At 39.1% G+C, this 16340-nt stretch overlaps 1 protein-coding gene across 2 annotated transcripts in view; it reads right to left on the reverse strand.

Annotated features, from left to right (window-relative positions):
• The window catches only part of ERCC4 (ERCC excision repair 4, endonuclease catalytic subunit), a 32190-nt gene extending 16126 nt beyond the window's left edge, over nt 1-16064 (reverse strand). The window contains exons 1-8 of one of the 2 annotated variants that reach the window (XM_054453782.2): nt 15831-16064; nt 13995-14175; nt 9456-9651; nt 7984-8191; nt 5344-5524; nt 3953-4081; nt 1954-2064; nt 514-1111 (exon numbers count right to left, since the gene is read on the reverse strand). In XM_054453782.2, the coding sequence (XP_054309757.2) occupies nt 514-1111; nt 1954-2064; nt 3953-4081; nt 5344-5524; nt 7984-8191; nt 9456-9651; nt 13995-14175; nt 15831-16037 (1811 nt within the window). In that variant the 5' untranslated portion in view covers nt 16038-16064. Of the gene's footprint in view, nt 1-513; nt 1112-1953; nt 2065-3952; nt 4082-5343; nt 5525-7983; nt 8192-9455; nt 9652-13994; nt 14176-15638 lie in introns of both variants that reach the window. The other variant, XM_063654283.1, reaches the window with a different exon arrangement.
• Nucleotides 16065-16340: the final 276 nt, after the last annotated feature.

Raw genomic sequence — 16340 nt, forward strand, 5'->3', positions numbered from 1 at the left:
TTCTCATCTGATATTTCTGTAGATGTTTCATCTGATATTTCTTGAAACTCAAGAAAACCTAGTACAGTAATTCCCCCAACACTTTAGTTTTATGTGGATGTAATTTAGAGTTATTTCTTAAAATTTATAGGAAAGACATTTTAGAAGATTAAAATTACTTAGCCGAGTCACAGTTACATTAACTTTTGTTAGAAATTAGAATATTATGCATTTCCCAGACTTTTTCAGATACAGTACCCCATACACTGCAAACCAATACCCAAAGAATAAAGGCCAGAATGCACAGCAGCATGTAACGAGAACATGAGCAGTCCCCTTGGTTTGTTGTTCTGCTGTGACACTTGACATCCTTCCTATCCAACTTCCCAGATTCATCAGGAAGCAAAATAAGGTTTCATAAACATAAGCAGTATCGTAACGGATATTAAAGAAAACTAACATGCAACTGGTATACTTTCTGGGTTACATCCTAAAGAACTGTGTAACTGAAAGCTGTGATTCTTTATAACTTGCCTCAGAGGTTTCCCAGGCCTACTCGCCCTGTAAATTTCAAGCTGCCGAACAAAGGTTAGCTCTGTGTCATAAAGAACCACATATCTTGGCTCCACTTCATGTAGTACCCTTGTCAGAGCATAGGGGTCGCTACAACCCAGAAGCGGATGGATGATAGTGAGAGGTTCTTTCAGGATTCCATAAGCAGCATCCGATGACAAATTTACATCAAATTCTTCATGCTTAATTTCTTTCAGGCAGCTTTCTGGGCTACTGCTTATTTCTCGACGATATCCTTCCTCGACATCTCCTTCCTCTTCCAGTTCTTCAGGTTTTCCTACCATTTGAGTTAAGGTCAACTTCCGTTTTTTCTTTTTGAGGGTCCTTTCTTTGGTAGAAGCTCGTTCTTTGTTTTGGGGGTCTTTAGGTCTTTTGTGAGATTTCCTAATGCTCTTTGAACTGTCTTCCTTCCTAAATTTCATCCAGACTTCTTCAGCTTTGCTATCCTTCTCATAGGTTTTCCTGTAGAGCCTCAATAAGAAGGCCTCAGCTCCAAGAGTGATATAGTCTCTCAGCTGGGAACATGTTCGGTCATCACTTGCACAAATCAGTACTTGACCTGAAAATAGAAAGCAACATTATGTTACTATTACCTCACTTGTCCTCCTAGTTTCCCTGTGCCCCCTTATTCCTTCACCCGAAGGGAAGACGTCTTACCCTTTGGTATTAAAGATCCACAATTTACAAACTATTTAAAAAGGGTCTTAGGTATTGATCAAATGCTTTCTCCTCTCTGGCAAGATTACTTAAATCTTTTCAGTAAAGTTGAAGCCAGACTATTTAATCTTATGAAAGTACAACTGTGGTGTAATGGGGCTTTAAAGAAGTTCTTTTTAATTAATATTTTTTTCCAGAGGATCTTATATACGCCTAAATTAATTCCAAATGGATTTTTCCTCTTTTGTGAATTGTCTTAGTCTCCTCTGCCAATTTAGACAATGTCTTCAGTTTGTACCAGCTCATTACATATTAAAGTAATAGAAGAGTTGAGGCTTCTTTGGAAAGATACTTGGCTGAGGATATAAAACAGGAGACCCATTAGTTTATTCCTTGGGGATTCCAGATTTAAAGCTTGGTGAATATATGTAGAGATTAGCTCAATCTTTAAATAGAAGTCCTAAGAACCCAACTAGTGAAAAAACCTGCTTTCATGAATATACAATGATTCAACCTGGAGAAAATTACATCAAACGAACAGAAATGAGGTTGCCACTAGGATCTCAGTGTTCATTTGCCATCTATTTGTCTACATTTTATAGATAAAATAGCAGGGTTTTAAAACAGAGACAGGGTTTCACCATGTTGGTCAGGCTAGTCTTGAACTACTTTTAAAGAGCTAATTAAATTAGGACTCATTTGATAGATTTTGGAAGCAAATGTTTTCATCTCCTTTTTTCCTACCTGGACCACCAAGAGCTTCACTCTCCTTATTTTCTGCCTCAATTTCTTTTAATACTTCAGTCAGTGCCTCCCACTTTGGGTTGCTTTCTAGGACCAGTTCCTTTTTTGTTTCTGTAGAGAAATAAAAATATCTCATTCTATGTGATAATATTTACCCATAAAAGTCTTCCAAAGGCTTTTAAAACAACAGATAACATGAGCATCAGTACATATGCCCATTTATTTAAGCTTTCTTTATAATGTTAGATGGAATCTGCTTTCCTGAAAAAGATCTACTTAAGGTGTAAATGAAAGATACTTCAAACCACTAATATGGCTTTCAAAATGCCTTGGTAGAAAGTTATACGCATGGTCACTAATGAGAAACCATTCCATGTTAGTTGTTTCTGTGACATTATATGTAAGCAGCTATACAAAACAAAGGCATCGGTACAGAATGACAGTATTTATTATTTCTAAAATCCCCATGACTTTCATAATCCTGAACATGGATAAAAGTAGACAACAATTAAATTTTTTGTTTCTATAAGCATTCAAACACAAACACAACAATAATATATTCAATTAAGTTTTATTTAAAAAGATTTTTTTTTAAGACGAAGTTTCACTCTTACTGCCCAGGCTAGAGGCAATGGCATGATCTTGGCTCATTGCAACCTCTGCCTCCTGGGTTCAAGCAAGTCTCCTGCCTCAGCCTCCCAAGTAGCTGGGATTACAGGCATGTGCCACCACTCCCGGCTAATTTTGTATTTTTAGTAGGGACAGGATTTCACCATGTTGGTCAGGCTAGTCTCGAACTCCTGACCTCAGGTGATCCGCCTGCCTTGGCTTCCCAAAGTACTGGGATTACAGGCATGAGCCACCGTGCCCGGCCTCAATTAAGTTTTGAAACAGACCTTTAAACTAGGCAGAAAGCAGGCATTAACCCTATCCCATGCCTTAAAAAACTAGTGATATTTACGGTATCACTAGATAGATGCTGGAATAAAACCCATATTTGCCTCTTTCTAGTATATTTATGTTGCTTAAAAATTAAAAAGGATATTCAAATATTCCATCCTGACTTTATTTATTAGTTTTGAGACACAGTCGTACTCTGTCACCCAGGCTGGAGTACAGTGGTGTGATCATATCTTGGTGTAACCTTGAACTCCTGGGCTCCCCTCAGCCTCTCAAGTAGCTGAGATGATAAGTGCACATCACCTCACCAGGCTACTTTAAAAGCTTTTTTTTTTTTTTGAGATGGAGTCTCACTCTGTTGCCCAGGCTGGAGTGCAGTAGTGTGATCTCAGCTCACTGCAACCTCTGCCTCCTGGGTTCAAGTGATTCTCCTCCCTCAGCCTCCTGAGTAGCTGGGATTACAGGTGCCCGCCACCACGCCTGGCTAATTTTTGGTATTTTTAATAGAGACGGGGTTTCACCATGTTGGCCAGGCTGGTCTCAAACTCCTGACCTCAGGTGATCGGCCTGCCTCAGCCTCCCAAAGTGCTGGAATTACAGATGTGAGGCACTGAGCCCGGCCTTAAAATTTTTTCTGTAGAGATGGAGTCTTGCTTTGTTGCCCAGGATGGTCTTGAACTCCTGGGCTCAAGCAATCCTCCTGCCTCGGCCTCCCAAAGGGCTGGGATTATAGGTGTGTGCCACCATGCCCCAACTTCACTCTGACTCAAAAATAATAATTACTTTCAAGTTTTAAAAAAATCAATATATAGCTCCTTATGTAGCATACTTTTGATCGATATTTGGCATCTGTTATTTGGAACCCCTGGGCAATAGATTGCAAGACTTGCCTTGCTGTATACTTCGACATACATTACACATATACTTTACATATATACTTTCGACATACATTACACGTTACATATAACAAACATACATACATTTATCTTCAAGGAACACACTTTTCACATGGCCAAAGACGACTTTAAATTGCACTTTAAATTTCCATACCAAATACTGAAATAAAAAACACATTTAAAGACTTAACCCTACAAGATACCTTGCCCTTCTTTAATTTCCATTTTTTCAGATATTTTTTCTTTTTTACTCATTTTGGCATCTGGAAGATGATAAACCCTGGCTCGAGCATTTATAAACATCGAGGTGCTGGAGTCAAGAAACAGCCAACCTAATATGAAAAGTTAAAAGAAAAAGTGCCATCAATTTATGGTTAATTTAAAACAGTCTCTGATGGTCACATGACCTACCTATGTAACTGGCTGTCATCCTGTCTTCCTGCCAATCACACCTCCTCCCACTACTGTGATCTGTCACTGTTCAGCTAGACCAGTGCTTTTCTGGGTGTGGTCCATGAACTCCCAGGGGTCCCCAAGATGTTTTCAGGGCTATGTGATGTCAGAACTTTTCTCATAACGATACTATGACATTATTTGACTTTTTTCACTGTGTTGACACTTCCAGTGATGGTGTAAAAGCAAGTTATTTTAATATTTGCAATGTTGTTAATAGGAATTTGCTGTTATTTAAGAATAAAATTGGAGGTCATTTAAAACAGCTTCTTTGGTTTACTGGAAAGTAATAATTTATAGTAAAATATGTGGATTGGCATATAAGCATCACTCAGACTTTTGCAGTTATACAGTAAGTGATTATCTCTTATTTTAACTATAATCAAGAAGAAAATAAATAACATTTTTTACTTTGAAATGACAACATTTGGATATCTACAGGTAGGAGAGTTTTACATAAGAATGCTCCATAATTGTACATGCTGGTGCCGTAGCACGAACCAAGGCAGTGCCATGAAAGTGTACTGGCATTCAATGCATTCTTTACTGTCATGCTTCTGCAGTTCATCACTTAAGAATGTCCCTAAAGAGCATCAGAATTATTAACTGTATTAAATCTTGACCCCAGGGGTTCACGGGCCACACTTTGAAAACCGCTGGTCTGGTCAAACAGTGACAGAGGCCAAAACAGTGGTAGCCAAACAAGATGGTGGCCAGCTGTATATGTATATTTCCCTACAAATCTCTTCTGCTCTTCAGTCTTTGGCACTCTAGCTGATGGAAACCCCATACTCCCTTGCTTTTGCTTTGAGGAAAATGAATTTTAAGTTCTTAACAACTAAACTTCCAGAACACAACCTATTTCTAAGTTGAGGACTGCCTGTACTACACACAGTCTTTTCTAGAAATAAAATTGCCCGGAACGGATATGAATATTTATTATTATACAGAACAGACGTTAAGTAGGCGGAAACATTAGCTATCAATAAAACCTACATCTTTGTGCTATGAACATAAAACATAATTTGAAATCTCAGTATAACATATAGTTGAATATAGCACTTTTCACAGCTGATTCCCCCTAAAACCTAACACTTTATTCAAATCAGCTTAGAATACTATTAGTATTTTAATCTCCCACCTGAATTCTGACCAAAAGCTTTTTCTGTTGCTCTCAGAGATTCCAGAAGATTAAGAAATGTGACACAATCATACTGAGAGAGATACTGCAGCAAAGTTCGTAATATCTTCAAATCCTGAACTAAGGATTTAGTCTTGGCTCCAAGCTGGTGCCACAAAGGATCCAGATAATGGCGGATTGTCTAAAACAAGAATAAAATTTGGTATTGCTAAAATACGTTAAGTATAGTTATTCTTTATACAAATCATACTTTCAAAAGGATTATTTCCTGTATATCTAAAAATGGTTAAAATGGTAAATTTTATGTCATATATATTTTACTACAATAAAAAACTGCAAACGTTATTCAGGGAAGTGGCTAGAACATTTCAGTTAATAAAATTCTAATAATAATGTTTAAATTTTCAAATATAGAAGAATGTCTTACTGCTAGAATCTTTATGATCAGATAGAGTCAATCTATCATCCAAATATATATTACTGTCAGGAGAGAAAAGACCTGATAAACATGATAATCAATTATTTGTTTTTATGAACAGAATCTAAGCATGTAGCTCAGATATGTTCAATTCCTGCCAGGTTTGACTCTGACTATCCTGGATGGATAAAGACATGGGATCTAAATGGACCAAGCAGAGGGCATAAACCAAGCAGATGGCTTACTAACAAATTAAGGTACATTGTTATTTAATTTGTACATGAGTATCTCGTTTTTTGACCTTTAAAATAAGGTATAACCAAGAAATGAAAAATTTAGTTTGATGCCCATGTACAAATTAAGTAAGAATTACCAAATTAAATAACGTACCTTAATTTGTTGGTGTAAAAATTTCTTTAGTGTTTTTTCTAAAGTGGATTCATGATAGGAAAATATTTGTTAAATTAACAATGGACTAACTTTGATTATTATTATTATTATTTTGAGATGGAGTCTCGCTCTGTTGCCAGGCTCGAGTGCAGTGGCACAATCTTGGCTCACTGCAACCTCCACCTCCCAGGTTCATGCCATTCTCCTGCCTCAGCCTCCCAAGTAGCTGGAACTACAGGCGTTGCCACCATGCCCAGCTCATTTTTTGTATTTTTAGTAGAGATGAGGTTTCACCGTGTTAGCCAGGATGGTCTCGATCTCCCGACCTCATGATCTGCCCGCCTCAGCCTCCCAAAGTGCCGGGATTACAGGCGTGAGCCACCGCACCTGGCCGATTATTTTTTAAGATTCCAAAATGTTGTCTAAAACAAAGAACAGCTTTATGTATACACTATGTAGGTACCTACATATCCACAGCTATGTATATGTATGTTTCCTTCACAGACTGATTCTGTAACTTTTTAGGTACAGAATTATCTGATTTTTTATCAGAAATTTGTAGCCTGATATAAAAGCAGTACCGTTGCATGGAGTCTTATCTAACAAATTTAATAATGAGCAGGAGAAGTATCTGGATGACTGTATAGTTTATTGTCTAAATCACAACACTTGTGGAAAAAGAAATGATACACTATTTACAATCACTGCACGACAACAGGTAGATACTGGGACTATGCTGAACAAACTGGGATATATAACTACATGCCTTTTTTGTAAAATCATCTACAAAATATTAAACATTTTAACAAGACACATGGGATATCTATATTTAAATATGGTTACTAAAAGAGTATCTAAAACAATGAAGTGACTGTTACTAACCAGGGGGATAATCAACAGAAATTTAGTGTGAAATATGTTAGGCTACAATTTTATTTTTCTAGGGATATATACATTCTATTAAAAGATTGTGTGGGATTTTAAAAAAATCACCATGGACTAAATCATAAAAAACTTTAAGCATAGAGGAACAGAATATACAAAATTAGTTTTATGTATCAATATTCATAGTCAACTGACTTTTTTGAAGAATCAGAGAAATAAGAAGTTAATTTTTTCCTTTTTTATAATCACCATGCATTATTGCCAGTGACATAGAGATTGACTCAGAGTTTAAAAGACAGAAACCTTTTCTACCAGAATATGACAAAAAGGCTGCCAAGAATTTCTAAAAGGTCAGCATTTTCTGGATCTCCAATTCAATACTAGACATTTATGTATCTGTAATAATATTAATCTATAATGAAAAAGTAGACATTTATATATCTGCAATATTAATCTATAATAAAACAATTAGTTAGAATAAAAATTCCTGGAACTGATGTCTTACCATTTCCTCAATTCAGAATGTAATTTTAAGACAGAGCAAGTTTCACACTCCTCAGTAATGAAAACTCATCCAAATTATTTTTTATTCCATAAAAGAGATCATAAATTCATGTACAATTATGGAGCATTCTTATGTAAAACTCTTCTACCTGTAGACATCCAAATGTTGTCATTTCAAAGTAAAAAAAGTTATTTATTTTCTTCTTGATTATAGTTAAAATAAGAGATAATCACTTACTATATAACTACAAAAGTCAGAGTGATGCTTATATGCCAATCCACATACTTTACTACAAATTATTACTTTCCTATGTTTTTAAATGACCTCCAATTTCATTCTTAAATAACAGCAAATTCCTATCAACAACATTGCAAATATTAAAATAACTTGCATTCTTTAAAATTACAACATAATAAACTGTGCTTAAAAGGAAAAAGAGTACCTTGTCAAAAGGTTTTCCAATAGCATTTTCTAAAGATAAATCTTCCACTTCAAGCGATGGGTTATGGCATTTTAGTTCCTTTAGACATGCATTTAAAATGTCCAGTATAGCAGTCTGTATAGCAAGCATGGTAGGTGTCATAGAAACATGGATTTCTACAACTTCAGGTTTGTGCTGTTCTAAAAATGAGTTTACTGCTACATGGAACCTAAAGAGACAAATATTTTTCAACAATTTTCTAGAGTTTCAGCAGCTATATATTTCTGGTCTTGGTTTAACACCCCATTTTTATAAATGCTACAAACAACATGAAAAGCAGAACAACAAACAAATGAAAAGCAAAACAACAACGTTTTCAAAAACACTTTGAACCTCAATGAATAGAAGCACTGTATTATTCAGATAAGGTAAGGGTCAGCAAACTACGGTCTGGGCCAAATCCTGTACCTGTTTCTATAGTCTCACTGGAATGCAGTCACACCCATTACTTATGTAAGCAGTCTATACTTGCTTTTGGGCAATAATAGAGTTGGGTAATTGTGACAGTCTATATGGCCTGCAAAGCCCAGAATATTTACTACCTGGCCATTTACATGAAGAGTTTGTTGACTCCTAAAACAAGGTATAATCAAGAAAGTTAAAAATACTATAACTACTCTTTTTTTTTTTTTGAGATGGAGTTTCGTTCATTGCCCAGGCTGGAGTGCAATGGTGTGATCTCGGCTCAGTGCAACCTCTGCCTCCTGGGTTCAAGTGATTCTCCTGCCTCAGCCTCCCAAGTAGCTGGGACTACAGGCATGTGCCAACACGCCCGGCTAATTTTTGTATTTTTAGTGGAGACGGGGTTTCACCATGTTGACCAGGCTGGTCTCGAACTCCTGACCTCAGGTGATCCGCCTGCCTTGGCCTCCCAAAGTGCTGGGACTACAGGCGTGAGCCACTGCACCCGGTGTACAACTACTCTTAAAATAACATATATTATAACCAAAATACACGGTAGCATAGGTTGCAAAAATGTTTGAAAACTGAAACCTTAATGTTATTCCTAGAAATTAACAAAACTTCTTCACGACCTTTGTGCTTTATTTCCCTGTTGAGTAATTTTCAAAGCAGAAGTGGTAATCTTAGCCAATAAATCTGCAGTACACCTAAAGCTGTTGTATATGTGGGTCTCTAGATCCTTGGGAGTTTCCCTAAACGTATAAGAAAGAATAAAGTGGCTGTCTTGGATGGATGTGATGGACCAGCAGAAAAGTAACCATCAAATTGCTCTCAACTTAAATAAAATCACAAACTTGGTGAATACATATTTATAGCTGGATGTGTTTGTTATAAACCTGACTAGTTTCTATCAAACAAAATCACAATGAATTTTACATTATATTACATCAAAGTGCAACTAAGTTACGGTAGATCTCACAAAAAAAGATGACAAATAATGTCATCATTATTTGTCACATAATGTTCTTTACCTTGGCCACAGATACAGTTTCCTCACAAAAAGATTTCTCATCACTCTTTCCACATGACAAAAACCAGTATCAAAGGCAACAGCATTGTCTGTGAAAGCTTTAATAAAACCACGTTTGTTTTTCTGGCGAAAGAGGCGCAAGATGAATGCTTCTTGACAAGACTCGATTATTCTGTGGGCTCTATACACCAAGATGCCTGAGGGGGAGAAACGTAATTTAAACTACAGAACAGGTAGGTAATTTCCATTAATTCATCACATTTTTCTTAAGTACCTACATGAGAATGAACAAGCACCATTCTAGACTGGGCATATAGCCACGCACAGAACAGACATAAATCCCTGTCCTCGAGGAATTGACTATAAACAATATAAATACGTAAAATATTTAGGATGTTACAAGTGCTGAGAAGAAAAAATGAATCAGAGAAGGAGCAGAGGGAGAATGTATGAGGGGTGGTCTCACCAAGGTGATATCTGAATAAAGGCTGGATGGAGCCTTGTGACCATCTGGGCCAAGAGAGTTCCAGTCTGCCAGGCTGAGGGGACAGTGAGGGCACAGGCCCTGGGGTGGGGTGTTTCTGGCATGTTAGAGGAAGAATTTCTGAAAGCAAAGTAGGTCATGAATTTTTTTTTTGAATATATGAATCAGATGTGGACTACACAAAATAGCCACATTTTGGAAGTCTGGGCAACATCTACATTACCTATTAGATGAATTCAATTTTCAGAATCAGAAGGTAGTCAATTCAGAGGTAAATTAGTCCATTTAAAACAAAAACCTTCAATCGACATACTTAGTACATGTCTTTGGGGGTGTGCATGATTATAACACCTCAGAATCTCAAAAATAAGAACAATTATACATGCTTTGTTATTTATGAAATGAGACTACTGACCCAGATCTTTCATATATGTTGTGTCATCTGATGCAGTGTGATTAGTGCTAAGTTAGGGAGAAACATGAGATGACATAAAGGCATACAGACATCCTTTCTAGATCAAAACCTCAATTACTCCATGACGAGTCTGTCTTTTAGACCTAAATCAAGCTGGTTACCTTACATATATTTGGCATAATGGTACTTGCATGCTTTTGATCCAGTTCTCATATCTGGAAGGGTATGGACAATGATACTAACAGTGATTTATGACCCTTCTAATAGTTCAATAAACTAAACTCAGATTTTACTATTTTAATGTTTAAGTTCTGGATAGAGGTGGATGGAGCTAAATTTACTCTAGCTCAGCAAATTATTTTCCAAATATAGTAAAAATTAATAACGTTATTTAGGAATTTATAGACAAAGGATTTTCAATAACCCAATACATGTACATAACTAATTTACTACTCAGAAAATATTCTGTACCTACTTGTTGGGTTTTCCCAAAGACTCTAAGAGGCCATATTTTGTTAGCCTGGATTGAAATACTACGTAGAGTCAAGAATAATAAAAATGAACTTCCAAAGAAAAGGAGAAACTCAATTTAAGAAAATGTTGCGCTCCAAAAAGTTGTCTTTATTTTGGTTGCAACCCAGGAGGAAGAAGAGAACTAAGACTACATCCCTGGTAACTGGGTTAGGTGTTTCTATAGATTTTTATTTCATTTAATTGTTATGATAATTCCACGCGGTAGGTATCATGATGAGACCAAGGAAGGGAAGCAACTTAACCAAGGTCATCCAGCAAGCAAGTGGGAGGCCGACCGTTCCAAATCATATGTAAAATCATGTTATTCCTATTTAGTCACACCAACTCAAGACACTCCTTTTTCAAAAAATAAAAATAAAAATAATAGAAGCAGGTTAGGTTTTTGGGAGGAGTTTTAGCTCCACAAAAGCCTACTTTAGTTTTTTTGTTCCTATGACATTTTGTACCCATACTGTACTACAACTACTTCTTTACTTGTCTCCTCCACTAAACTGCCCGAGAACAGAAACATCGTAACACCAACAGGCAGAGACCACAGAGATCAGAGAACGCTTACTATGTGCCATGCTGCCAAGTATTTTACATGTAAGCATTTCATTTCACCCTGACAATCCAGGAGGAAGGCACTATCTTTATCACCAATGCACGGGTGAGTAAGCTGAGGCATAGAGAAATTAAGAAACTTGCCTAAAAATACACAGCTGGTGCAAAATGAAGATAACTCAAACCCAGAAGCAGTCTAACTCACGAGTTCACCATACTGTCCCATTCATCTGTCTTCAGCACCCTTCCTGCCAAACAAGGGACCCTTAGTGAGTTAAAGATTTGTTGAATGACTATAAAGTGGGGGCACAGCACTGGGTACACAAGTCTAAAGTGTAAATGAAAAATACATATATATATTTCCCAGAAAGCGTGTTCTTAGTTCTGTCTGGAGATGTCAGGGTCAGTTTTGGCAATGAAAGCATCCTCCTGTCCTGTTCTTTTCAGAGTACAACCTCACCAGATATTTATATAGTTCTCCCACGTGTTAGGAGTTCTGGTTAGCAGGGACTCCCAGGGTGAGGTGTGGTGGTAATAATGGGTGGTGACAGGTGAAGAAGTTGGGGCTGGGGATTCAGCCTTTCCAGAGGGTTACCTGCACTTCACGCACTGCCCTTTGGTCAGTCCTGGGGGATGATCCCAGGGGATGAAAGAATTCAAAAGAATTCATTTTTGACATTCATTTACATTCTACTCAGCCAAGCATCAGTAACAGCTCCAGCTTCATTATTGGCTGGGCTTTGATCAGAAAGGAGGAGGGAATTTGGCATTTTTCATTAGGAGCTACAGATAAGCCAGACTTCAACGTTGCATAGATTCACATTGCTCTCTGCCTAATTAGGTTGCACTGTAACTGAAAGTCACAGGATATTACTGACATCTAGTGGTAGTTTCAAACACAACAACAAAAATTTTTTTTAATTAATTTAAAAAATAAAGTAAAACCAAGCTTATAAGAAAGCAGCAAACAGTCAAAGACTGGTGTATCAAGATTTCTGGTTATAAAAGGCCAATTTTATTTGGTATGAATTACTAAGAGTTTGTTGTATACCAGGCACTATACTAAGCAATTATTTTATTAACTTAATCCTTATAATAACTTTAGGAGGCACTGTTTTCTTAATGAGAAAACTGGGGTTAATGAAAATTAAGGAGTTTGCTTTGTAAGCAGGGTGTTAGCATTCAAAATCAGGTGAGCCTATGATACTGTTTATAACAATTATAAAAGTTATAAAAGAGTAATCAAACTTCTTCAATCGGTTTACCATTGAAGCATTCATTCACACATTTATCAAATTTTTCTTGAGGGTCATCTAGGTTCAGGGCAATATGACAGATACGGTGGGAAGTAAGATGATGAATTTCAGAGTCTCTCTGCCTCCAGAAGTTCACTAATGATCACAGTACTATATCCATCCATCATTCACCCACAAGTATGTCTTTAGTGCCTACCATGTACCAGTTATTTAGCTTGGGATGAACAACTTGTTCCTTGTGCTTAAGCTCATCTTGTGAGTGAGACAAACAAACACATAAATATAATGTAGTGTTGTGAGCACTATGACTGGGGAGAAATAGAGGGTAATATGAGGGCACAGAGGTACAGCCCCTACATTAGCTTTGGGGACATCAGAAAAGGTTTTTGAAAGGATAATGAAAATGAATTTCTTTTCTATTTAATTCTAGCTAAAATAATTTTTCCTCAAAATAAGCAAGCAACTACTTGATTTAATTTCAAATAATGCCAAAAAAAAATCTTAAAGAGGAAAACTAAATATTTTACAAAATATACAAAGATTATTTATAAACATTTCAAATCTGATTAAGTTCTAAAAGCAAATGCTAACGAATTGCAAGTATTTACTCAATAAGAGCTTAGAAAACAAGGAAAAGTTAATCTAACATTTAGTCACTTATTCGGGTCATAGATATTTATTGAGCATCTACAATGTGTCAAGTATCATGATGAAAGTTGGAAGCATAATGTTGAGCAAAAGGATCCAGTAGTGCCCACTAGAAGGTTCTAGTAGAGTGTTTAGCAGAGGAGACAGACAAAAATAAAAATGTACAAAATACCCTCTCCGGTCCGTGCCTCCAAGATGACAAAGAAAAGAAAGGACAATGGTTGTGCCAAAAAGGGCTGCGGCCACGTGCAGCCTATTTGCTGCATGAACTGTGCCTGATATGTGCCCAAGGACAAAGCCATTAGGAAATTCGTCATTCAAAACATAGTGGAGGCCACAGCAGTCGGCGACATTTCTGAAGCGAGTGTCTTCGACGCCTATGTGCTTCCCAAGATGTATGTGAAGCTAAATTACTGTGTGAGTTGTGCAATTCACAACAAAGTAGTCAGGAATCGATCTTGTGAAGCCTGCAAGGACCGAACGCCCCAACCCGATTTAGACCTGTGGGTGCTGCCCCACGACCCCTATCAAAGGTGATGTAGGGAGCTGAGTCCTTCAAGACTGAAGACAGACTATTCTCTGGAGAAAAATAAAATGGAAATTGTACTTAAAAAAAAAAGTACAAATTTACATACAAATAATAAGATTTCAAATTCTTACCAGTAATTAAATCTGAAGGTATTCTATCAGTCAAGAAGTCAACCACAAGTATCCTACTTGTTGCAAATATAACACCACCTTGTGTGTAAACTTCATAGCGACTGTTGCTTGTGATTTCATTTGTTACACGGCGAGGGAGGTGTTCGACTCCTTCTATCTTCAGCTGATTGATAAAATACTCCTAAATCAAATCAAACTTGATTAGTAGGCTATTTAATACAGGGTAGTTTTTAATAGGTCAGATATTTAAAATAATGTGCTGTCTTTCTCTGAGATAATGAACTTAATAATGAATATACACACTAAGTTACTTCTTTACAGTAACTTCAGCCAACCAGTCTACATTTAATGATGTTTTCTTGTTTTGGGGTTTACACTAAGGAATAATTGCACTTCAGTCATTATCAGCACTCAACTACAATGACATATGCACACACACACAAAAACTTCAAACTTTTAAAAGCCTGGATTAAAAGATTTCTGCTACCTAGAAAATACTTCCCACCAAAGCCAGGTTTGTAGCCAAGCACATCCTATGAGATGATAACAAGGGAATCCTTTCCCCAGACAATGTTTTAGACTATCAGTTCTGTGCTGATCCATCCTAGACGGACTTCATGTCACTGGGTCCCTTGGCTTGGTTTATTTATATCCCCAGTTTAAAACCATCTTTACTAGGCCCTGTGTGTTGCCTTAGGCCCTATGCCAAGTACTGGGGATACCTAGATGAATCAAACAGGGTCCCTGCCCTCAAAGAGACTGTGGTCACTCTTCTCAGCTGACATTTTTCTCCTGGCCACCTGATCTATCTAGGGGATCATCAGACTTGTCAGACCAAGCTGTGTCCCTTCTCAACACCCCCCAGCCCCAGGTGTAGCCCCATTCCATCTTTCTTAGTGTTCTCCATTCTCCTTAACTGTAGTTAACCTTTGCCAACATCCTCAGCGTCCAGCTCCAATCCCTCTCTGACCCTATGGCCCTCTTAACACAGCCTTGGTGAATGCCCTATTTCCTGGTCCCTCCTTTTTCCTATTGGGTTTTTCCAGCCTCAGCATCTCCTTTCATGTCTACCCATCACCCTCAGAGACCCTTCCATCCTCATCACTGTTCCCTTTCTGGGACCTTCCTTCTGCCCCTAGAAACTCCCTTAATGGCCAACTTCAGGACCCTCCCGTTATTCCTATCCAGATCCTCCTTCCGACGTCTGCCCTTCCCCCGCAGGGACCTCGGATCCTCTCCTACCACTCAGAGCCCCTTCACCTTTCAGTACCCTTGCACCCATGTCAGGGACCTGCACCCTTCTGGGGACCCCTCCCATCCCTCTTAGTGTTGCCAGGGAATTGCATCCTTCTTGGGACCCCTTCCATCATTCTCACTGTGCCTGCACAGTGTCAGGGACCCGAACCCCCTGGGGACTCCTCCCATTTCTCTTAGTGTTCTTGAACTCTGGTCAAAGACTTGCATCCTTCTTGGGACCCCTCCCTTCCCTCTCAGAGTCCCCGCACAGTGTCAGGGACTGGCATTCCTCTTAGTGTTCTTCAACTCCTGCCAGGGACCTGCAGCCTTCTCGGGGCCCCTCCAATTCTTCTCAGTGTCCCCGCACAGTGTGAGCGACCGGTATCCTCCTCGCGACCCCTTACATACGTCTGTGTTCCCGCAGTGTGAGGGACCTGCATCCCCCTAGGGACCCCTGCCATCCTTCTCTGTGTCATCGCGTAGTGTCAGGGGCCTGAATCCCCCTCAGAGACACTCCATTCCTGTCAGAGGCCTCGCATCCGCTCAGGAGGCCCTCAACACTCTCGGAGTCCCCTCACTCCCGCGCCAGCGCGGCCGCACCTCCTCGGCCGGCTGCGTGTTGAGCACCAGCACCAGGCAGGCTGGGTGGCAGTGCAGCTGGAGAAAGTGGTAGAGGAGCCGGTCCGCGCCGAGCCCGCGGGCGCACACTACTAGCCCGTCAGTGTCGAGCAGTTCCAGCACCAGCTGCCGCTCGTACTCCAGCAGCGGCGCCATGGCAGTCCGTCGAGCCGGCAGCCCTGGCTCCATGGAAGCTCTTCCGGGTCGCGGCCGAACGCAGCCGAAGGAAGCCGACTCCGAGATGAGAGTAGGCCGAACTGTACCGAAGAGAGCCGAGTCCTAGAGAACGACAGCCAGCCGAACGTAGCCGAGGAGAGCCGAGACTGAGATGATCGTGGGCCGAACGCAGCCGAAGAGGAGCCGAGGCCAAGACAGGCGCGCTCTCAGAAAGCCGAAGAGAGCCGAACCTGAGAAGGGGAGCGTTGGCCGAACTCAGCCGAAGAAGAGCCGAGTGGAGCCGAAGATTCATAGAGTCACCTGGCGGGGCTGGCG

Source organism: Pongo pygmaeus, chromosome 18 (assembly GCF_028885625.2).
Source record: "Pongo pygmaeus isolate AG05252 chromosome 18, NHGRI_mPonPyg2-v2.0_pri, whole genome shotgun sequence".
Classification (NCBI taxonomy): domain Eukaryota; kingdom Metazoa; phylum Chordata; class Mammalia; order Primates; family Hominidae; genus Pongo; species Pongo pygmaeus.